The sequence below is a fragment of the Carex rostrata genome, chromosome 22 (assembly GCF_964058835.1).
Source record: "Carex rostrata chromosome 22, lpCarRost1.2, whole genome shotgun sequence".
Taxonomy (NCBI): Eukaryota; Viridiplantae; Streptophyta; class Magnoliopsida; order Poales; family Cyperaceae; genus Carex; species Carex rostrata.
Window position 1 is genome coordinate 4,269,865 of NC_135939.1, and position 21,639 is coordinate 4,291,503.

General features: G+C 35.2%; 3 protein-coding genes and 1 pseudogene across 6 annotated transcripts; 2 read left to right on the forward strand and 2 right to left on the reverse strand.

Annotated features, from left to right (window-relative positions):
- LOC144573833 (protein trichome birefringence-like 14) lies at positions 1 to 3,215 on the forward strand. 3 transcript variants are annotated; one of them, XM_078323591.1, is made up of 5 exons: positions 1 to 224; positions 721 to 967; positions 1,196 to 1,384; positions 1,646 to 1,841; positions 2,143 to 3,215. In XM_078323591.1, exons 2-5 carry the CDS (start codon positions 757 to 759, stop codon positions 2,972 to 2,974), a joined length of 1,428 nt encoding a protein of 475 aa, XP_078179717.1. In that variant the 5' UTR covers positions 1 to 224; positions 721 to 756; the 3' UTR covers positions 2,975 to 3,215. The 3 variants fall into 3 exon arrangements, with proteins under 3 accessions (XP_078179717.1, XP_078179716.1, XP_078179715.1); XM_078323590.1 differs by lacking the exon at positions 1 to 224 and adding an exon at positions 431 to 447; XM_078323589.1 differs by lacking the exon at positions 1 to 224 and having other exon boundaries at positions 554 to 967.
- On the reverse strand, positions 2,990 to 5,738 carry LOC144573742 (putative cinnamyl alcohol dehydrogenase 1; annotated as a pseudogene). Its single transcript, XR_013518076.1, has 5 exons — positions 5,611 to 5,738; positions 4,950 to 5,180; positions 4,444 to 4,728; positions 4,194 to 4,344; positions 2,990 to 3,999 (listed from the first exon to the last, which is right to left on the reverse strand). The product of XR_013518076.1 is annotated as a putative cinnamyl alcohol dehydrogenase 1 (transcript).
- A 2,241-nt stretch (positions 5,739 to 7,979) lies between these two features.
- GEX1 (gamete expressed protein 1) lies at positions 7,980 to 12,200 on the forward strand. The gene is made up of 8 exons (XM_078324337.1): positions 7,980 to 8,118; positions 8,848 to 9,320; positions 9,643 to 10,209; positions 10,322 to 10,448; positions 10,983 to 11,169; positions 11,471 to 11,624; positions 11,723 to 11,796; positions 11,889 to 12,200. The coding sequence occupies exons 2-8, from the start codon at positions 8,863 to 8,865 to the stop codon at positions 12,050 to 12,052; spliced, it is 1,731 nt and encodes a 576-aa protein (XP_078180463.1). The 5' UTR covers positions 7,980 to 8,118; positions 8,848 to 8,862; the 3' UTR covers positions 12,053 to 12,200.
- A 622-nt stretch (positions 12,201 to 12,822) lies between these two features.
- Positions 12,823 to 16,665, reverse strand: LOC144573836 (putative GTP diphosphokinase RSH2, chloroplastic). Its single transcript, XM_078323593.1, has 6 exons — positions 15,865 to 16,665; positions 15,334 to 15,519; positions 14,621 to 15,081; positions 14,223 to 14,381; positions 13,658 to 14,009; positions 12,823 to 13,306 (listed from the first exon to the last, which is right to left on the reverse strand). The coding sequence occupies exons 1-6, from the start codon at positions 16,468 to 16,470 to the stop codon at positions 13,022 to 13,024; spliced, it is 2,049 nt and encodes a 682-aa protein (XP_078179719.1). The 5' UTR covers positions 16,471 to 16,665; the 3' UTR covers positions 12,823 to 13,021.
- Between the last annotated feature and the right edge of the window lie 4,974 nt (positions 16,666 to 21,639).

Consider the following 21,639-nt stretch of genomic DNA (forward strand, 5'->3'; position numbering starts at 1 on the left):
GACCGTACAAATCTAGTTACCAAACATTTATTCCCTCTTATGATTAAACAAAATAAATAAAAATATTGGTTCCTATGCGGCTATGCCTGTCGAACTCCCATAAAAAAATTGAAAGAAAAAAGAAATTTAGGAAAAAGATGCGACCGCACAAAACAAAGGCACTAAGATCTCTCTCGTCCTCGCTCTCGTCTCTCACTGTCGCTCTCAAATCGGCGTAACATAAGGTGATTCTCTTCCGATTTAAGCATTTTTTCGCTCAACACGCTTTTGTCCAGTGGTTTGGGAAATCGCCGAATTATCGTTTCGAATAGACGAATTTTCCAAACCATGGTAGCAACGCAAATTCTATGGTAGAAGGTGCTAAGTTTAAGTAAGGCACTTCACAAGGAATGCTGGCCATTAATTTCTTCATGATCCTTTAAAGAAAATTAATAATTCTGTTTGAAGGTTTGTGTAATTAATTGTAAATTGGGCACCGATTTGAGTTAATTTTAAGTGAATTTGACACATTCTGTCTCAGAGCCTAGAATCTGTTGGTTGGGAGAATCTTCATGTTTGTTTTCTTTTGCCAGTATATATCGGTAGTGGTACTTAGTTGAGCTTAAAAAAACTGAATCACACAAGTTCTCATGAAAAGCAACACAGAAATTAATAACGGAATCCAGTTGAAGTGTTACCCAATTAATGTGCCAGTTATTTGTTTTTTTCTTGATTGTGCAGATCAATCCTTGCAAGTTACAACCTGACTATGTGTGCATGGTTCTAACTAGGAGTGTCTCAGGCCATAACAGAAGCAGAACCTTGAATAGAGGGATGAAGCTCTGGAACTTAAATGGAATGAAAAGCAAACAGATCAAGCTTTTTATAATTGTTATTTTTACGGCATGCATTATTTGGGGATGGGACAAAGCCTCGCGCCCTTCTGTTCTCATTTTACATCCTGATTCTTTGTCTCTATTTCGTCCAGGTTTTTTATTTGTTTCTTGCTACTACATTTGAATTAAAAAAAATGTAATGCAAGACCTACACCTGATACTTGTGGTTTTTCAGAAGTTTCAGTAAAGGATGTTTTAAGAAGGGCAAAGTATAAAGAATATCTGACCATTTATAATGCATGGCATTGTATTAAGTGCTTATTAATATTATTTCTACATTTGTGTTGGAACTTCACTTAATTTTTGTTTTATTCTTGTAGATCATACCAAGTACTTGCACCAGCATCCATCTGCAGAGGAAGATTTCCCAAGCGAAGAAAGCCTTGCAGCCCCTGTAATTAGGCTGGTAGATGACGTACATGCATTGCCTCCAACTGGTTCAAATCCTGTGGCGAAACAAACTTCCGAGGCTGGTAATATTGAAGAAGGATCTGCTTTAGAAAAGAAGGGTATATTTTGTTATGTTTTACAGCAGTGAACTTTATGTGGATATACGCAATACGAATGGTCCAATAAAAGAGAAAAGGAAATAGAATCACAACAAACTTTGATACCTACTGCTGTACATGCCCAATACAAAAAAAAAAAAGAAGAAGAAGAAAGAAAGTATTGTTAGGTCATGCAAATTATAAGCCCCAAACATGTGATTAGTGTAGTTTGTATGGCATGTTTTTCCTAACATGAGATTTTCTGGATCTAAATGTATGCAGAATGCAACTATGGCAAGGGGAGATGGATAGCAGATGAGAGAAGGCCCCTCTATTCAGGTTTGGGGTGCAAACGGTGGCTCTCTGAGGGTTGGGCTTGTAGGTTGACTCAGCGAAAAGAGTTCTCCTATGAGAAATTCAGGTGGCAGCCTGAGGGCTGTGATATGCCTGAGTTTGATGGGCCCAACTTCCTTAAAAGGTAGACATCTGTTTTTTTGGTTTTTTTTTTCATTGGTTCATTGCCTACAATTTTTTGTGGCGGAATCAGGCGTAAAATGGTATGCTGCACAATTCAAAAGATCTAGGAGAGATCAAAATGTTCTATTATTTCATTGAAAAAGAAAGAATATCTTTGTTTTATACAGTAACAAGGTCATGTAGGAGCCAAGTGACATGACATGATAAACAAAATTGTTTATTAGCGAATCATGATAACATAAAAGAACATCAAATTAAGGGATTGAAAGTCGGGACTGCATCTAATTTTGATGAATCGTCAGAATGCAGGACAAGGTCATTGCCTATGTCGGTGACTCTTTAGGCCGACAAATGTTTCAGTCCATGATGTGCATGGTCACAGGTGGCGATGACAAAGCTGATGTGGTAGATGTTGGTAAAAGTACCTATGGTTTCACCCAACCACGTGGTGCTAAGAGACCAAACGGGTGGGCCTATCATTTCCGTTCGACAAACACCACAATTCTCTACTACTGGTCCTCCACCTTGTGTGACTTGGAGCCGCTAGACATCTCCAACCCCCGTACACGATATGCCATGCACCTCGACCGAGCACCCTCTTTTCTAAGGGAAAATCTCCATAGATTTGATGTGCTGGTTCTCAACACAGGTCACCACTGGAATCGTGGTAAGATGAACAGCAACAAATGGGATATGTACATCAATGGGTCTCCTAATAATGACAGAAGGTTAGCTTTGATATGGAAGGCAAAGAACTTTACTATACATAGTATTGTCAAGTGGTTAGATAATGAGTTGCCACATCATCCAAAGGTGAAGGTTTTTCTGAGAACACTGTCGCCTAGGCATTTTTTTAATGGGGAATGGGATTCTGGGGGCAGGTGTGATAATAATAATCCATTGTCACGTGGTTATGTTGTCAGTAATGATTCTTCAGAGGATCCTGATGCCGAGGGGGCGATTAAGGGTACTAGGGTTAGGCTATTGGATATAACAGGACTTTCTCGGTTAAGAGATGAAGGACATATCTCAAAGTATAGTATTAATGCAGCACGAGGGGTACAGGATTGCTTGCATTGGTGTTTGCCGGGTATACCTGATACCTGGAATGAGATCCTTGCTGCTCAATTGTAGTTGGTAGGGTGTTTCTTTTGTTGTTTTTCTTTCTAATTTTGAAAAAAAAATTTAGTATAGTATGTTTTTTGTAATTTTTTCAACGAGTCAAGGCTTGTACGGATTTCCCTGATTCTTTGATTTTTTTTTTTCTTCTTTCTGTCAGGCCATTTTATGATTTTATGACTACATAAGGATAGGATTCCACAGAGTTCTGATATTGATACAGTAATTTTATGGTCAGCTAATGGTTCTGATTCAAGTAGTTCTGTTTTTATGTAGATCCAAATTTTGTAGTTAATTATCATACGGATTTTCTGCTGAAGTACAGATTTTATAAGTTAGGCTTCATTTAATTTCTGCTTCAGGAGTTGAGTATCATACTGGGCATGGTTCATTTTTGTTTCAAATCAGTTCGGGTCGAGTTAGGCTTCCAGCATTCAGGTTGTTGCTTTTAAGCTTGTTCTGGGTTCTTCGTGTCATTTTGGTACTCTATAATTCAATTTCAGTTGAGAACAATCTCTGTTAATTCAACTAGTTGCTTTCCGTTGGATTTAAACAAGAAAGCAGTGGCGAACCATCTTTTCTTTAGGTGCAGGATAACTGCTGAATTTCCTTATTACCTTCAAAATGCTTATTCAACATTTCACCTTTTTATGTTCTAAATGTATTAAAGTAGAAGAAAAGCATTGTATAGAAGGGAAAGATATTTATTCATAATAATAGAAGACAGAAAAGTAATATTGAAGAAACCGATAGAAGGCAAAAATAGGCAACAAAGTAATTAAACAAGCAGTAATTTTAAGGCACAACTACTTTATATAGAATCCCTTAAAAGAGCATGTAACATCAATTGAGAGAGTTCTCAATATCTATCACAAACCGGTACTTGACATCACTTTTGGTGAGCCTATCAAGTGCCTGATTGATATAGTCTATTTTTATGATCTCCACTTCTGGATAAATTTTATTTTTTGCACAAAAATCAATCATCTCTTCTGTCTCCTTTGTACCATCGGTCACACTTCCTGCAATGCATCTTGAACCTACCAAATTGTATCGTGATTAAGTTTAGTTAAATACATTTATCAGTTCATTTAAACTTCTATTAATTTGAAAATGTTGCACACAATTTTTTTTTTTTGCCAGTGTTTTAGTTCTTTTGTTCGGGACTAATTGCTTATAAAGGTGAAGTGATTTATTAAAATTATCCTTTTCTTTCATAAATAAGAAAGTTTACCAAAGTTAAGAAAGAATGGACTAATTTTGATTTCACTTGGGAAGCCAACAAGAACCATAAGACCATCAATTTTAAGTAGAGAAAGGTATGGATCAAACTGGTGATCCCCCGATGCTGTGTCGATAATAAAGTCGAGAGATTTTACTGCAGACTACAACAAAGAAAAAGAAAAGAAAAGAAAGATATTTAAAAGAAGGAACTAAAAATGGTGATGTAAATTTAATACCATTGTTCATTTATGAGTACATACTGTCATCTGGTCATGGTCTTTGGAGAGAATAAATTTATCTGCTCCAAGCAGATTAAGTGCCTCATCTCTCTTCGACTCGCTTGTACTAATCACTGTAACTATCAAGCCAAATGCCTTTGCAATTTTAACAGCCATGTGGCCTAACCCGCCTAGACCAATTACTCCCAGAGATTTACCAGGTTGGTTCATGTTGTGCTTCATCATTGGAGTGTAAACTGAAGTCCTGTGCATAGTAAAGGTGCTGCTTTTTCCATGGGATATCCATCAGGTATCTTGTGACAGTATCTATGAGATACCATAATGAAAGAAGAATTGTGAAATTTACTTGGTGATTTTGCTTGAAGAAGCATGGATTCAGGTACTGACTGATACCAGTTACCAAAGTATAACTTGAAAGTGAGTATTGGTTGACTGGATTGAAGATAAAATCATGACAGTGTCTGTGCTCCAGACTATATATAAACAATAATCAACATAAACTATACCAACTATGGAAAAATATGTACCTCTCATGTACCACTATATTCGAGGAGTAACCTCCTTTTGTGACTGTACCATCCTTGTCAAGGCCATTGAATGTCGGCACTAAACCTTTTTCACAATAAATCTCTCTTCTCTCATTGCAGTATTCACAGGCTCTACAAGAATCGACATACACTCCTACTCCCACGTGGTCCCCTACCTTGAATCGTGCCATGTCAGATCCGACCTCAGTGACAACACCGACAATTTCATGCCTAAAATAAATGAGGAAGTAAAGAATTTTAGAATTTTCTTTTTGAAAACCAGCAACATCAAATTTTGTCTTCTTTCTTTTCTATCCTTTATATTGAGAAAAAAAAAATATATAAAGTGTTACACTAACTATATCTCTCAACAAAGTATCATACAGCTAACACAATGTTTTATTATAATTTTGGAACAGCTAGCTGTACCCAGAACCTGTAAAAAAAAAAAAGAAGATGTACCAGTACTGGCACATTACTAAGAAAAAACGATGTACCAGTACTGAACCCAACTGACACATTGCTGTACCCCATGAGAAATGAGAGGTCACTTGATGGATAAACAGTCAGAATGAGCTTGTTAAAATTACAAATCGAAAATCAACATTAAGTACATAAATAATGCTAAAAGGATAAACAAAGATAAGAAATGTTGAGTTACCCAGGCACCAAGGGATACTTGGTATCGCCAAAATTATTTCTTGTCCAGTGAATATCAGCATAGCAAACTCCACAATGAGATATCTTTATTGAGACACCGTCATTTCTAGGCTCCCTGTTATGAACTTTTTATTAGAACAGTAATAAATTTGCTTATTTAAAAGCTTATGTAACCGAAGTCAATGAGGCCTGGATGTCTATTTGATTAATATATAATTTGGTTGCGAACTAGATTTGAGTCATACTGTAAATCTAATTCTAGTAGGATTGAGATAAAGAAACTCCAGAATTTTATTCTAGTTATTTGACATGCAGTTTAAATTTTTGTTTTTGTGAAATTTGCGATAAAAGAAGCTGAAAATCTAAGAACCTGCATTTGATCTAGTGACAAATGCACATGGTTTCCATGTGAGAGGTTATGGTTTTCAAACCTACAAAGTAGGAAAATTTTCTATACATACGGATTTGAAAGTGTGTTGGATGGTTTGATCCCAAACCCATGATTTAAAAGAAGAAGAAGAAGAAGCCGGAAACCTTAAATTATCCATACTTGCAAATTGGCTCTCTATTTTAAACAATTGCAAAATAACCCTCAATTGTTGGATGAATTTAAAAGGAACATGTATTGTAGACTGTAACCTACTAGTGCTATATCAACAGAGGATAAATTTTAGATTAGAGAGAAGACAATATATACTCATCTTTTGTTAATAATGTCTCATGAATTGAAGGTTTAATCTCTATATAGGTCATGTTTGGTTGTGGAGTAAAGTTAATTCAGATTAAATTTCTTACTTCGAACTAAGGTAGATTAAAATAATCATGTTTGATTAGAGTTTGGTGGAAAAAACTCATGAAGAGAGAGAAAGTTATAATATAATGTTACTCTAACTATAGAACAGGTGGATTAAATTACTCCACCTTAAGAGGTGAAGTCCAGATTAACTCAAATGTTACTCCATTTTACTCCTCATTTGGCTTTAAGAGGTGGAGAACGGTTGAAAAAATATTCCTTTTGAGTTAATGCAGAGGATACGCAGCCGAACTAATTGATGTTTCCATTTGGGCCTTATTTTCGGGTCCAGCTCAGCCCACAATTATTTTTTGATAGAACGATAGCCCAATTTAGCTCAATTGGAGCGTTAGAAAACTAATAAGAAAGAGAACATAGAGGCTGGAACCAATTTTTTCGGAACTTCCACAATATAATATGAAAGGCCGCTTTTACAACCACAATATGAGAAAAAGGAAAAATATATGACTATTTTGTCCTCAGTATATTTGTAGTAATGTAGCTGTATATTTTAATTGTTCTCTTTAGTTACTCAATAAGTATTCTTTAATCATAAACTATTCAGTGATTGATCATTGATTATATTAGATAAAATAAATTAACATCAAAGAAACCATTGAAAAAAAATTGAGTCTTGTGTCTGTCATATGATATAACAATTGATTATTGATATTGACAAAAAAATTGCAATTACTTAAATATAGCATATTGATAATTTGAAATGAAAATTTCAATTAAATTGATTATTGATATAATAATTGCTCTTACTTAACCATATCATATTGAAAATTTATAATATATTTTAGTAATGATAAGCGTCACGATTTTCTACCGGTCAAAATTTTAATATAATTTTCTAGAAGTGCTTGAATAAAAACATACAAACACAAAAAATAGCATATTTTTAAATTCTTGTGTGTTTTCTATTTTGCACAATAAATAACATATTTTGCAATACTTGTATCTTTTTATTTTTATTTTTTTATCTCACTGTAATTTATTTCCTTTTGTATAGTGTTATTTATTGGTTAAGATATGAGATGAAACAAGTTGAAGGATACAGGTATAAATTGAGATTAGTTTATCTTAGCTCTATTTGGAAAGTCATAGATTCGATTTCAATAGCTCTTTGTAAAATTGGCGATGCCAGATTTAATCGACCAGTTATAGATATAAATCCAATCAGAGGTGGCTTGCCAAACAAGCAAGGTGTTAGAATTAGGGGAACTACTGTTATTGAGTCTCTTGTCAAGTAAGGAAAAGATCTTTTGAGGAAAAGATAAAGTCAGAATAGGTTTGAGAAAGCGCCCTTTAACAAAAATTCCTTTAATAAAAAAATAAATAAAAGAAAACTATTACGCCGACTTAAGGGGTAAATATTTTAACAGAGTAGTTTTCACTTCAAGCAGCGCAAGGACTATAAAATCAAAACAAATTTTCATATTGTTTGTGCGCTGCATGAAGTCAAAAATACACTGTTAAAATCTTAAGCCGACTTAAGCCCTTTTATTCAAAACCTTCCTAAAATACTTGGATTATGACTTTATATGAGCTTCTACCATTTTTGCATTAATTAAAGGCGCCCCTCTGTACCACCTCGCGCGCGTCCCCAACTTAATTACACTCTTGTGTATATAAATAGCAATTGAAGCTATGAATTGCAATTCTGCTGAGGCGTTTGCTTGAAGGAATTCCAGAGGGCGTCGCCAACTAAAGGTTCTATCCCCTAGTTTCTAGTTTCTACTTTCTAGTAATATTATGGTGATTTTGTTGATCTCCAATCGATCGGCCAACTTGATAATATTGGTTTCTGTAGCGTTGAATTAGTTGCTGACAGAACCTGGTAAAAGTGGCTTTTGTTATCTATTACTATTGTTTTGAGAAGAGAAGAGAATAGAAGGGAACAAAATTATCATCAAACCTTCTAGCTTGATTTTTTTTATCCATCCCCTGCTTTTAACAGGATTTTAATTTTTAAGTCAGAATACTAAATTTTGCCATCTTTGTTTGTTTGTTAAGCAATTCTACTGAACCTAGCTGTAACCAACCTTTTCTATTTATGTACAATAAATTTTGATGAACCAGTATTAAACAGTTTATTTTATCATAAAAAAAAAATAAGGCATCACCTTTTTCCTTATCTTTGTCGGTACGCTGGGATCATTATAAATGTTGGTTTCTATGAGTTACAGTTATTTTAAGTCAATTATCTGTACATGGTGATATTTATTAGTAGAATAATTTGTGTCAATTTCTAACTAAGTTGATTGTTGGTTTGTTATCAGGTTATTCCTCAACTAGATGCACAATTAGCTTTACTGCATATATATAGTATTTTCTCTGTATTATTGAGTATCTTTTTGAAAGTGATATATGAATTAATGTATCAAAATAAAATCTCTGAACTTAACAATTTTCTTACATACTGTTTCATGCATTCTGTAGGTTAAGACACTTAATATGGCAAATGTAAAGTTGTTTCTTCTGTTACTGGTCTCTGTCTCGTTATACACCCAAAGCGAAAGCTTATGGGGCTTCTCTTCAAAAAATGCTTTGCCCTCAGAAAAGGAAAGAAAGGGCATGATAGACGATTTCAAGAAGAGAGCACAAAACAATGGAGGAAAAGAACTGGTAGAAATGGAAAGTCGAATTCTGGGACCCACATCCAGTGATTGCTGGCATGAGGCATATTGGAGACTATACACTAGTTGCAATGATATTATGGGAGACACAGAGAAGCGCTATCGGCTGGCATGGCACTTGAGCAGTTGCTTTGTGCAGGATTCAGGAAAGGCCCCTTTACCTTTTTGTGATGATAATATGCCTATGGTTGCTTGCCGCAAGAAGTTGACTGATTTTCATGAGGGGACTTTTCGTGATTTTTTCAATCAGGCCAATCATCTCTGCCACCAGCTGCAGTAAGTTTTTGGAACCAAGTTATAGCATATATACTTTCTTAAATCTTGTATTTGTTTTTTGTTTTTGTTTTTTTTGTTTTACATTTTTGATGGGTTAGTTACTTGCAAATAGATTCGCAAAATTTGTCAACACGTTTACTATATTCAGTTCATTTTAGTAACCAAGTAAGTTGATTCAGTATTGTTTATTGTGAATCCTTCAAATGGTTTGTCAAATCGTTCCGCAATTCATTAAATCAAAAATACGCAATATCGTGCTTGAAGTTGGTCACTGTAAATTATAAACAAAATGACAAATAAATACTTGTGATCATTTGTGTAGGGCTGAAACATTCCAGCATCGTACTGACAGACTGATGAATGGTCTATTAAGACTAGTTGACTCTGCAGTGAACAAGCTAGGAACGATAATAGATCTCACGTACCAAATTTTCCAAGAAACCAATGAAGTCCATGATTCACTAGCCTCAATAGAGCATCAGACCCAGCAACTTAAGGAAAAGTCGGGAGATATAGACATTAAAATGAACAATATCTTAGACCATGCACAAGGAATAGAGAATTCTCAAATTGAGCTGAAAGAAGGTCAGTTGAATATAAAGGAAAAGATAGAGTCTGGTATTGATCTAATAGAAGAAGCTTATGAGAAATTGGGAGATGGCATGGAGAGGTTAAGCAATGAGACTGCTGGTTTAGAGAAAGAGATCAAGTCAGTCGGCGAAAATATGAGCTCAATGATGCAAAACATTCAGAGTACAACTAATGATATTGGGTTACTTGCCAATGAATCGTTAGAGAGACAGAGCAAAGTTTTGGATGGTCAGGAGGCAGCACTTGAAAGTCTGGAATACCTCAGAAGAAGTCAATCTCAAGCTCTCAAAGAAAGCAGGTAATGAAGTAAACAATTTATTCACTTTACGTGAAATTTTGGGTGCTATGAATTTTTTTTTTGTTCTGTTTTAGTTCCTAATTTGCTATAATTCAATTAAAATTCTATCTAGGGAAACTGTAGAGAGGCTAGCAGAGCTGGGCAAGAAGCAACAAGAGGATCTGCTGAAGCGACAAGAACTAATAAAACAAAATCATGATCGAATGGTTCAAAACTTGAATGCAATATTAGCAGCTCAGGTATTTTTCAATTTCTTTTGCTATATAAATGTATAATGAGTCATGATCATGCAACATATACTGCATTTCCCTATATATTGGTGTTGGTTTGGCTATTTTTAAAAAAAATTCTCCTTTGTGTTTCTTTCTTTTGCATTTTCTTCCCTTTTCATCCTTAATCCTAAATATTGGCGCTGGTTTGGCTATTTTTTTTATATTTTATTAAAAAATCTCCTTTGTGCTTTTTTCTTCCCATTTCATGCTTAATCCTATATATTGGTGCTGGTTTGGCTATGTTTTTATTATTATTATTTTTATATCTCCTTTGTACTTATTTCTTTTGCATATTCGTCCCTTTTCATCCTTAATTTTATAACTGGAGCAAGTTTTGGCTTTAATTTAAGTGTATTATTTGGAGGCAATTGAGCAATTTGAAATTCAAGCAATCATAAAATAATTATTCGAGGGTTTACAGCACTATGTTCCACAGCTAAGTTTCTTTCCCATGTCACAAGTGAGCTATGAGGATTTTAATCAGTAAGCTATTTCTCGCAGGAGGAATTCGGACAGAACCAGGCACTTATTTTCTCGAATGTAGATAAGTTGCTTAAAGTGTTGAATGCCATCTTGGTGGAGTCTCGGTTCATCAAGTCATTCTTCTACTATTCCTGCGTCATTTATTTTCTCTACATGCTAACAAGTGCAAAGCAAACGTATGCAATTCGAGGCCAACTCTACTTTGGTAAGCTTTTGGTATATTGATACTAGTCAGAATTGAGTTTATGGTGCATTTCTTTATTAAGAAGCATTTGCGCCAACAAATAATATTCTAAGGTTTTGGGGTCATGTTAGTAAAATAAGTGGTATTTACCAGATAATTTGTTTGGCCCTTGTTGAACCATTTGATATGGCCAGTTTTAAAAACTGTAATATAGTTGTATGTATTTGCTGAACTTTGGGTTTACTGGGTTGGAAATTTATAAATTATAGTCTTGTTTTGAAGAATTATGTACTATGTAACTAAATTGATTCTTTTCTTGTAGAGCTCTGTATTGCTCTTGTATTTGAGTTGGGAATTAAATTTGGAGAGAGCTACTTGGACAAACAATTATGGATAGTGTCAGATATTTTCTGGGTGAGATCAACATTTTTGTTAGCTGCCAGCATTCAGATCTTATATTCTGTATTTACATTCAGGTAATTGTGTTCCTAATCATTCTACCCATTGAATTTGTATAAATATCTTTTGAAAAATCATGATGGCATTCAAGTTACTTATTATATATTTGTTACAGGGATTATGACATATTGAATCATCAATTGCTTCAGACCTTGGTTAACAAAGTTGGAGTCATTGAAGGATCATCAGGTATAAATTACTTGCCTTTTGATGGTTTTCTAACTTCTTGTCTGTTTTATCAACAATTAATTGAGTTGATTGTTGTGATTTCTCATTTGTAGAAGAGAGTGATGATAGCCTGAGTGGTTATTCATGGCTATGCGAGGAGTTGCCAGATGAAGTAGACAGCAAACTGGATCCAGACTATGCCTTTCCGGAGCAAGTTGGAGAAAATTTTACAACTTCGGCTTCGCTTAATAGAAGATATAACCTTAGGCCCCGATAGTGATGTTATATTAGTACGTACGTACTTTATGTTAGCTGAGAATGTTTAGTATTCGGATATTGGTGTTTGTATATATATATATATATATATATTGTGAGTTTTGAGATTGGAATATTTCATCTTAATTTCCTATTAAATTAGTTTTTCTGCTGCTGACAGAGATTTGTTACTAAGCTAGTTTTGTTTTTTTTATTTTACATCTCTGAATGATGTTATTGTTCTGCAATATAACAAGTTAATATTAAATAATTCAACATGAAAATTCAAATAAAGAAACAGTGGCAATAAAAGTATACAAGCAAAAACATTGACAAGGTCTGTATGTGATAGGAAATTGATCCAGAAAACATCAATATGACAAATTCAATCAAATCCCAAGAATGGAATTTATACTAGTGTTATTTTAGAAATCTAATCATTCACTAGAATAACACTAAATTAGCATATTATGTCATTTAGTTATTCTCTCCCTATTTTAAGTATACCATGAAAACATGCTTGCACTAGAATACTCTTCTCAGACTATTCTACCACAAACCCAAATCCGGGCGCTATTCCTTTCCCGGTCCAGACAAAATTCATCTTCAGGCGAGAAATTGAGTCCCTTTCCAGCCAGAAGATTCTACTACAAACCCTTCCCAAACATGTGAAGTATACAAACAAATATTATGATGTCATTGCTTCCCTCACCATAGTAACAAACCAACCAAGCACAAGCAAGCTCAAACTTGTCCGGTCAAACAATTAAAAAATAATATATAGAAGAAACGTTGAATCAAAAATAAACTCCACATTAAATTTTTACAATAGACATTGAGTGCCTCTCATATTCATTCGAGCAATCAAATGTTCCCAAATTGTAAAAAGTTGAGAGGCTTACTGTACAATTCATACATATATACAATGAATCAAATGTATATTACAGTATTTAGCACATCCACCTAACTAGATAAAGAACGGTATACAGTGTTAGTTTCCCCAACCACGGCCCGGGGTCATGAGGTTTCCATCATACATGCGCTGCATTTCCCCCCTGTACTCTGGCAGTGATTTGTGGGGTAGGTTAGGTGTAAGTTCAATCATATCCCCCATATTAAGTTTTTGGCCCGGGTCACTAACGGGTTGGTTATTTACCCGAGGCCTCAACTCTTCTTTAATTTCAAAGCAGTAGGTGCTCCAAATGGACCTCGCTTCTCCAACTCTCTCCAGCAAATCATTAACTGTGGAGTTTGCTGGGAACTCATGTACTGACATCTGAATCAATAAAGAACAAAATTATCAATTCTGGTTGACTTTGGGAGTACAAAATAATTATGCATAAGGCAAACCAATATCCAAATCTCTAAATCAAAATTGAGTGAAGGAAAATTGGAAAATAATTCATGTTTGGGGTAAAATGTAATATAGTCATGTTTTAATGAAAAGACTGAAGTTTAATTCCAAAGTATATACCAACAATAGGGAGTATTGGTTGGAGAATATATGCACAACCTGCCTTGTTTACAAAGCAGACATCAACTGAGTAGCTTCTGACAAACAATTTGTACATTCCAAATCAAACTATTGTCATAAGAAATGATGCCAAATAAGTAAAAATAAACACACCTTGTCATTTTCAAGTATAATCACAAAAATGGGTCCGTCATGCTGGCGATGACGCGTGTACGAGTAGGGACAATCATCAGAATGTGAAGGGAAAGGGCATTGTGGCCTGACATTATTGTAAGGTGATCCAATGGAAGATGCACGATCAGGGATCATGGATTCACACAGCCAGGTCACAACCCATTGGACCCACTCCACCATATCAGGAATCCATGCGTACTTGCAACTGCCTTCTTTGTACCTCCAGTGCGCTGCAATCCCGTACTCTGCCCTGAAGTTCATCTCTCTTGTGCGGATCTGCACTTCCAGTGGGTGACCCTCACTCATCACCACTGTGTGTAGAGATTGATATCTGGCCAAAATATAGGAAGGAAAAAAAAAATGAGATAATTCAAGGCCTGAGTAAATTAAGGTAGTTATATATTGCTACCAAGGCAAACATCTCAATGTGACCCAATAGTAACAGAAACATGTACTGCCACTAAAGGGAAAGTATTTATCAAGAATGAAAATTCTTCAAGATGGCATCAATTACTGTTCAGAATAACTTGTTCACAGAACTTACCCATTTGACTTGGGATGAGAGATGTAGTCCTTGAATCTACCAGAGGTTTGCGGCCACAAATGGTGAACGATGTCAAGTGCCTTGTAGCAATCTTCCTCCTCCTCAACAACCAGGCGCAGCCCATGAATATCATGTATCTTATCGACACTTAGTTTTTTTCTGAAGCCAAACGAAAGAAAAATATAATTATTCTTAGCTTCATAATGTAGTCAGGTTACTCAACAAGAGTGAGACATGCAAAATAACAAACAACACAAATGTTTTTTCATGTGCAAAGCCCAAAAACAAAATGTAGTAACATAAAAAGATAGTATGCTTGCACATGAACCAGATCCTTATTCCTCACTATGGCATACAAAGAAAAAGAAAGAAAAGAAAAGGAGAGGAAACTAACTCACTTCATCATCTTGCAATTGATACTATAAAGGCTTTTATCCCTCCCAGAGAGGCTGCAAAATGTTAGTTCCTCATCCTTCAGATTCTTCTCGAGTTTATTTATGGCAGACAGAATAAGATTTTTGTCGAAGGACTTCTCCAGCTTGGATGAAATCTCCTTGTATTTCTCTGGCTCTAAAAATCTAAAACAGAGATTCTCCAGCTGTTCACTCCAGCTTGAGATCCTCAGTCGGTGTGCCAGGGGCACAAATATTTCTCGTGTTTCCTTGGCAAATCTCTGCTGTTTTTCAAGGGGTAGTGCATCTAGAGTCATCATGTTGTGCAGACGGTCTGCTAGTTTAATCAGCACAGCCCGAGCATCAGCCATGGCCAGATACATTGTGTGCAAACGGTCAGCTTCTGCAGTTCGGCTGGCTGTGTCATTATCTCTAGCACGCTTGCTCAAATAGCTTAGCTTTGATACCTAAACAAATTGCAAAACATACAATGAATACAAACGCTCCTAAGCTTACTAGCTGTTAAAATTTAGGATCACTCGATGATATGTACTGAGGAAATTTGGAATTGAATTATAGCAAAGTAGCCAAAGCTTGCACCAAACATTTGTTTTCTGTTCCCTTTTTTTTTTACTGAAATTATGCCAACACCAAAAGAACAAAAAATATATACTCGTATAAACCAAACCAAAAGAACAAAAAAGGAGAAGAAAATGTACCCCTTCAACTAAATCAGCAACCTTGGCTCCAAACGCATCATAGATATCCCCATAGTCCATCCAAGAATCATCAGTTGTGTCATGCAAAAGCCCAGCTGCGACCACCTCCCTGTTAACCCCAACTTTTGCAAGCAGCATCGCAGTCTCTACACAATGCTCTAAGTATGGAGCTCCACTTACTCGTGTCTAAACAATTAAATAGAGCACAAATCTAAGAAAACTTTCAAACAATTAATATAGCATGCATTATCAAATTTGTGCAATTAAGAATCAACTGTTTTTGGAAATAAAAATTAAGTATTAACTAAGACTCAAATCAGCCTCAGATTTGCAATTGAAGACAAACAATCAAGAATAAAATAATATTAAGGAAGTTTAAGACATGAAATACCCAAAAAGGAGCAGCCCAAATCATTATATAAGTTTGCTGGTTAACACCACAGATAATTGTGATACAGTCAGGACTTCATGTATGGCATGCTAGTGTTTGTTTTCAACACAAATACAAGGGGAAAAAAATGAGAACAATACCTGGCCTCTGTGCGCTCTCTCAGCTTCAAAGAAAGCCTTAGCTACCAACTCATCATGAAAGATCTTATGCCTAGATTGTGCACCAGCTAACATCTCCTTGGCGTAAGGTTCACAATCTGCCTCAATCTCAGCAGAACCCATGTCCATTTCAAGCCCCGACTCTTGATTCCATCCTTGTTCTTGGTAACTCGGGCTCAGCGGAGGCATATAGTCCAAGCACGATCCAAGCGCATGCCTTACTAAGCTGTTGAAAGTCCGTTCCCGACCGTGACGGCTGCTCTGTGGGGCCCACAAGACAGGGGGACTTCTGGAAGTAGAAGCTGCAGACTGAAACACTGACACGGGGCTGTGATGCTCACGCGACTTGGAGAAGGAAGACGTGAAGGAGTAGGACGAGCAGCCAATGTCGTCAGATCGGGATAACTCATCAGCGACATGGTGAGAGATGGTGGGGGGAGACAAGGAAGAAGAGGACGAGAAGAGCAGGGAGAGGCCACCAGGCATTGGCTTAGAGGCGGAGGTGGAGGCAGTGGAAGATGGTTCCGACGGGAGTTGAGAGACGCCGCCAGGTGGGCTCGTGTAGATCGCGATCGCAGCAGCTGACATGGCTGGTTGAATTACACAATTGAAGAATCAATTCGAGGGGTAGAGGAAAGATCGAGTAGAATTTTGGTTGGGAAGGTAGGATCTGGAAGGCGAAATAAAAGGGGGGAAAGTAAGGGAAAGACACGAGAGCGGTCAGCTTTGGTTTTTCTCTTGTGGTCCGGAATCTAGTGAGCGGGGGGAAGAATCTCGTATCTGGAGATCGTAAAACACTCGGTTGGTTAGAAGCCAGCGGAAGTTATTGTGAAATCTCGAAATTACCCCTTGGAAATCAGAATAAGATCCTACTTTTTTATATTTTATATTTTTATAAAGAAAAATCTTAGCTAGAATTGCTCTTTATTTATAGAAAACTTAAGTGTTGATTTTTTTCTCTCTCCATATCTACTTTTGATTTGAAGTTGCAATAAATTACGCATAAATTTTAAATATAGTTAGTATAGTGATTATGAATCGCACTGAGAACCAACAAAACCGGAACAAACTGATGCATTATCACATTATTTTTATTTATTAATACTTTCGTAAGCTCTCTAAAGTTAGCATCAAATAAACCAATTATTGAGCAGTGGTATAGTGGTATCATCTGTGTTGTATAATACGGTTTTGTTCATACAGAAGATCGCTGCATTCAGCAACCGCATGCAGATTTGTATGTAAAAGTATATATGCGGTTTTACTATGCTTTGTTAATGAAATAAAGATAAAATAAAACTAATTTATATCTAAAGATTTATTTAGTTTAGTAGTTTGCACTCTTTATCATATTATAAAGATTATAGATTATAATTTTCTCCACTGCAAAATAAATATTAAGCTTTTTTTAAGTCCACATGGACCGTATATGTGTCAGTATATTCAAAACTACATGAATTTAATTGTATGAGATTTTTGTATGCGGAAGACCATTGCATAAGCATATGCGGGTCATGCGGACGTATTTTACAACACTGGGTATCATTCTATACTCAAAATGATTCAGGAGAGATAGATTGAAGCATAGTCGTAAGATTCGCGAATTATATCCGAATTATATCCAAATAATTCATTTTTTGAGTGATGCCGATCCGAATGTCAAATTATTCGGTTGACTGAACTTTGATCAAATTAAACCCGAATAATTCACAAATTTGACGAAATTTTTTCCGAATGTTTTTCAGAGCAATTTTTTTTTTTTTGCTCTCTTGCAGGACTAAGATTTCTTGTCCGAATAATTCCGAATAATTTCTGAATTATACCTGAATTATTCCCGAATTACAAATTTTTAACCTCGCCGAAATAATTCATTTATCACTATGGATTGAAGTGGCACCATATCTATAGTTTCAGAAGTTCAGACTTGTGCAAAATGCATTATATATTTATATGCCTTTTTTTTTTATTCCCGCTCAATAATCTAACAAAGAACAAATTAGTAACAACATGTGTTTAATTGTAGGTACAGTTTTATTCTCAAAACAAATTAAGTTCTTAATTCTTCAAATAATTCAACAAATTGCACCGACAACTACAAACAGAGAGGTAAAGAGTAAAGACAAAGCCATTTACTTTACATTTGACTTTGAAAAAAAAAAAAAAACTCTAAATAAATAACAGAAATATTGTGAGCTTCCTCCAACTAACTACTAACCCTTTGCGTCCTACCAAGTAAAACTCAAGTTTTCGAAATTTCAACGATGTATCCGTACAAGGTTCGACCAGCGGAGATGACGACAAATCGTGATAGGAAAAATCACGTTTTCTCTTTTCACAAACGGAAAGTCAAAATTGCTTAACAGAGAGAAATTACGAACTACGGAGTTGAGATCGTAGATCTAAAAGTTTCTAATAGCGATACCAAGGTGAGGTGTGGAGGCTTGTACGCTTAGTGATCTCTCGCCACCCAGAGACCGCGAGAGGAAAGCACGTGGAAGCTGTAGCGACAGCAACAGCCTCCGCCACCGCACACGTGTCTTTCGTCTCTTTGCATAAGCTTCCACGCGGATCCTCCTGCGTCGGCCTTCTTCCTTCCACGTTTCATACCAAGCCTTGGAGGGAGTCCCTATCCTCTGTGACGGTAATGCTCAGCTTCATGTGGCGGGTCAAAAAATGTGGCATGCCCCACAAGTTATTGTGCAGTTAGACCTCATCAGTGATTTCTTACATATATACCTTTAGTAACCTGGATACTATAAATCTGAGATCGAAAGGAATGTATCACCTACCTTTTTGAGGGGTGCGTTAAAAAAAAGCTGTACAAACATCATCCAGTACAGGCTGTGTTCTTACTCCAGTTAATACAACTGAACTTCAGCCACGCACCAAGCACTACAAGTCTACAAGGGTAGAAAAAAAGGAGAAACAAAGCAACAAAAGGACACAGCAAATTAAGAACTGACACTAGCAATGCCTAAGCCATATCTCCATGTGTTGAATTAGGGCTGCAAACGAATCAAACCAAATCAACCTTTATTCTAGTTTGAATTTGACTTTCAGTTTGATTCGAACCTAACTAATTTGATTTGTTTCAAAATGAATTTCAATTGAACGAGTTAATAATTGTGAAAAAAAAATTGAATCGAAATCAATCGAATCACAAACTATGAGATATTTTTTTGTCAGCCCTATCATTCTTAGTTGTTTTTTGAAAATTAGATAGCTTAAATTAAGTATTGCATTAGATCTTATCTGATCATATTAGGTACCTATTTGTATCTAATTTGAACGGTATATGTTAATTTGAGATTTGAACCTAAATAATTCGCGAATTAATTTCGAATGAATTATATCAAGTTTGAGTTTGAATAAGATTCAAACCGAACTAGTTTGAATTGTTTCAGAACAAACTTCAATCAAATAAATTAATTACGATTTTTTTTTTCAAATCGAAGTCAATCGAATAACGAATTACGAACTTTTTTAGGCAGCCCTAGTTGTATACTTCTGTAGGCTACTGTTAGAAAAAATCGAAAATCTGAGCCGGATAATACTGTTAGGAAAATTAATCCCACAAAATATTAAACAACAGTTTGTAAAAGCTTGTTGGCCATATAATCTTCAAGTTATTAGATGTCTAAATTGTCGTACAAGTTCGTCGATTGTACAAAGCTAAAGTATTCATTAATTATGGTCCCAAACACCACTACACCTTTATAATTTGGCACCGGCTCCACAACCAAATAAAATTTGATGAGACAAGGCTCGTGAATGATGGATGTAATTTTATATTTTATTTAATAAAAATTATATTGAGCAACCACTGTCAAAGTTTAAAAAAAAAAAAAAAGACAAGGCTCATTCTTTTGGTTACAGCTTTCGACAATCAGACCAATTTTTGATTGGTGTGTTACATGGGGTATCGCTCGGGGCACATCTATTTCTTACTGGTTTGATTCCTAGACGAAAGCTTCTGCGGTAACACATGACCATTCTACTAGGAAAATTTCACTCGAAATGGCAATTGAAAGGGGATTCTGTCAAGTACTTCGGGTACAAGAACAAACTCAGGATCAAATCAAATGGTTATGGACCAATGATAATGAGCATTCGCTAATTCATATTATAAGTTAGTTGTTGCTGCAGGTAAAATAAAATGGTCATATCGGTTCATTTGAATACTCAAGATATCCCCTACTGTGTAGGTATTTGCTTTTCTATTATTACAACATATGATGTTATGATTATTAGAGGTTTGCAATGTGAAACGCGCTGTGTTGTTTGTGATCAACATTGCTCAATGGAAATTAATGGCGCTACACCTATTCTTTCATTGCACCTATTCGAGAAGAGCATGGGCAAACCTGTATCCAATACGCTGGGATTTAGCATTTTGCACGTGAAGGATACAATTGAGGATACAATAGACAAATCATGGAGGGTATGCCTTAATTGAATCTCAAGAAGCAAGTGGGGAGCCTATATTTTTGTAGTATGTTGGTTCATATGAAGGGCACGAAACAAACTTATATTTGAAGGGGTCCAGACTAATCCAGAATTAATGGATTGCGTACCATGCCAGAAGGGAGGCCGAGGCCGAGCTGTGGTTGAAGTTATGCTAAGATGTGTAGCCTTTATTTTATTATTTTGGATTTTTGAAGTTTTATTATGATGTATGTTTGTAAAGACTCTGGATGTATACTCCTCTGATAGTCACTATTAGATTAAAATAAAATAAAAAAAGTATTCATTAATTACGAATACTTATTTAAATTTCAGAAAAGTATTCATCCCACATAAATAAACGAATTACTGTTGGAAATTGATTAATAATTCCAATGACCCAGAAAGAAACGGTCCAAAGCTGGTCAATTGTCCAATAGATCAATGACAATTCAATATAGAAAATGGTAAATGAGAGGGTTCAAATGCCTTCATTTTTTGTGCCTCCACTATGTTTTTATTTTTAAAAACTTTAATAACTCAAAATTTATAACTTAAAAATCAAAATAAAACCGTTAGATGTGATCCATATTATTTTCTCTATGTGCTCATAAAAAATTATCACATTTCAATTTTGTTTTTTATGTGAATTAATAAGTTGAAAAATCAACGTCTAGAAATTATCCACATTAGTACATTTTTTACAAGCTCTTAATGACAACCAAAACAAAATTGAAATGCCATAATTTTTTACACGTGCATAGATAAAATGATATAAATCACATCCAACGGTTTTATTTTAACTTCTAAGTTTTAAATTTTGAGTTATTAAAGTTTTTAAAAATGGAGGCATAATGGAGGCACAAAAAATGGAGGCATTTGAATCCTCCTCACGGTAAATAATCAATCTCATAATTGATCCAGAAATTTTAATATTATTAGGCCAATCGGTCCCACATCTGTAATAAAATCTCAGCAGCGAAATTTATCAAAATATTTATAGTTAATTTTTTTTTTTAAAATAAAACAATTTAAAAAATTTCAAACAAATATTAGTATACTAACCACTAATTAAGCTACAAGCATACATTTAATTTATTATGAGAGAGACTGAATTATATAAAAAAAATTAAGACAATAAAATTCATCATATTTCAATATATATATATATATATATATATATATATAGAGAGAGAGAGAGAGATGGGCTACGGTGAGTTGCGAAGTAAAGCGACTATTTTACTTCACGCTCATATTTTGCAATTTTTAAGTTCAAAACGTCGATCCGAACCGTTCATCTTATTCTCCATATTG

Coding starts and splice junctions, on each gene's coding strand:
- LOC144573833 (XM_078323589.1), top strand. CDS start 685: ATGTGCCAGTTATTTGTTTTTTTCTTGATTGTGCAGATCAATCCTTGC. Junction 968..1,195: donor TTTGTCTCTATTTCGTCCAG/GTTTTTTATTTG, acceptor TTATTCTTGTAG/ATCATACCAAGTACTTGCAC. Junction 1,842..2,142: donor GGGCCCAACTTCCTTAAAAG/GTAGACATCTGT, acceptor ATGAATCGTCAG/AATGCAGGACAAGGTCATTG.
- GEX1 (XM_078324337.1), top strand. CDS start 8,863: ATGGCAAATGTAAAGTTGTTTCTTCTGTTACTGGTCTCTGTCTCGTTA. Junction 11,625..11,722: donor TATTCTGTATTTACATTCAG/GTAATTGTGTTC, acceptor TATTTGTTACAG/GGATTATGACATATTGAATC. Junction 11,797..11,888: donor AGTCATTGAAGGATCATCAG/GTATAAATTACT, acceptor TCTCATTTGTAG/AAGAGAGTGATGATAGCCTG.
- LOC144573836 (XM_078323593.1), bottom strand. CDS start 16,470: ATGTCAGCTGCTGCGATCGCGATCTACACGAGCCCACCTGGCGGCGTC. Junction 15,520..15,864: donor AGAGAGCGCACAGAGGCCAG/GTATTGTTCTCA, acceptor TTAATTGTTTAG/ACACGAGTAAGTGGAGCTCC. Junction 14,382..14,620: donor ATCAATTGCAAGATGATGAA/GTGAGTTAGTTT, acceptor GTTTGGCTTCAG/AAAAAAACTAAGTGTCGATA.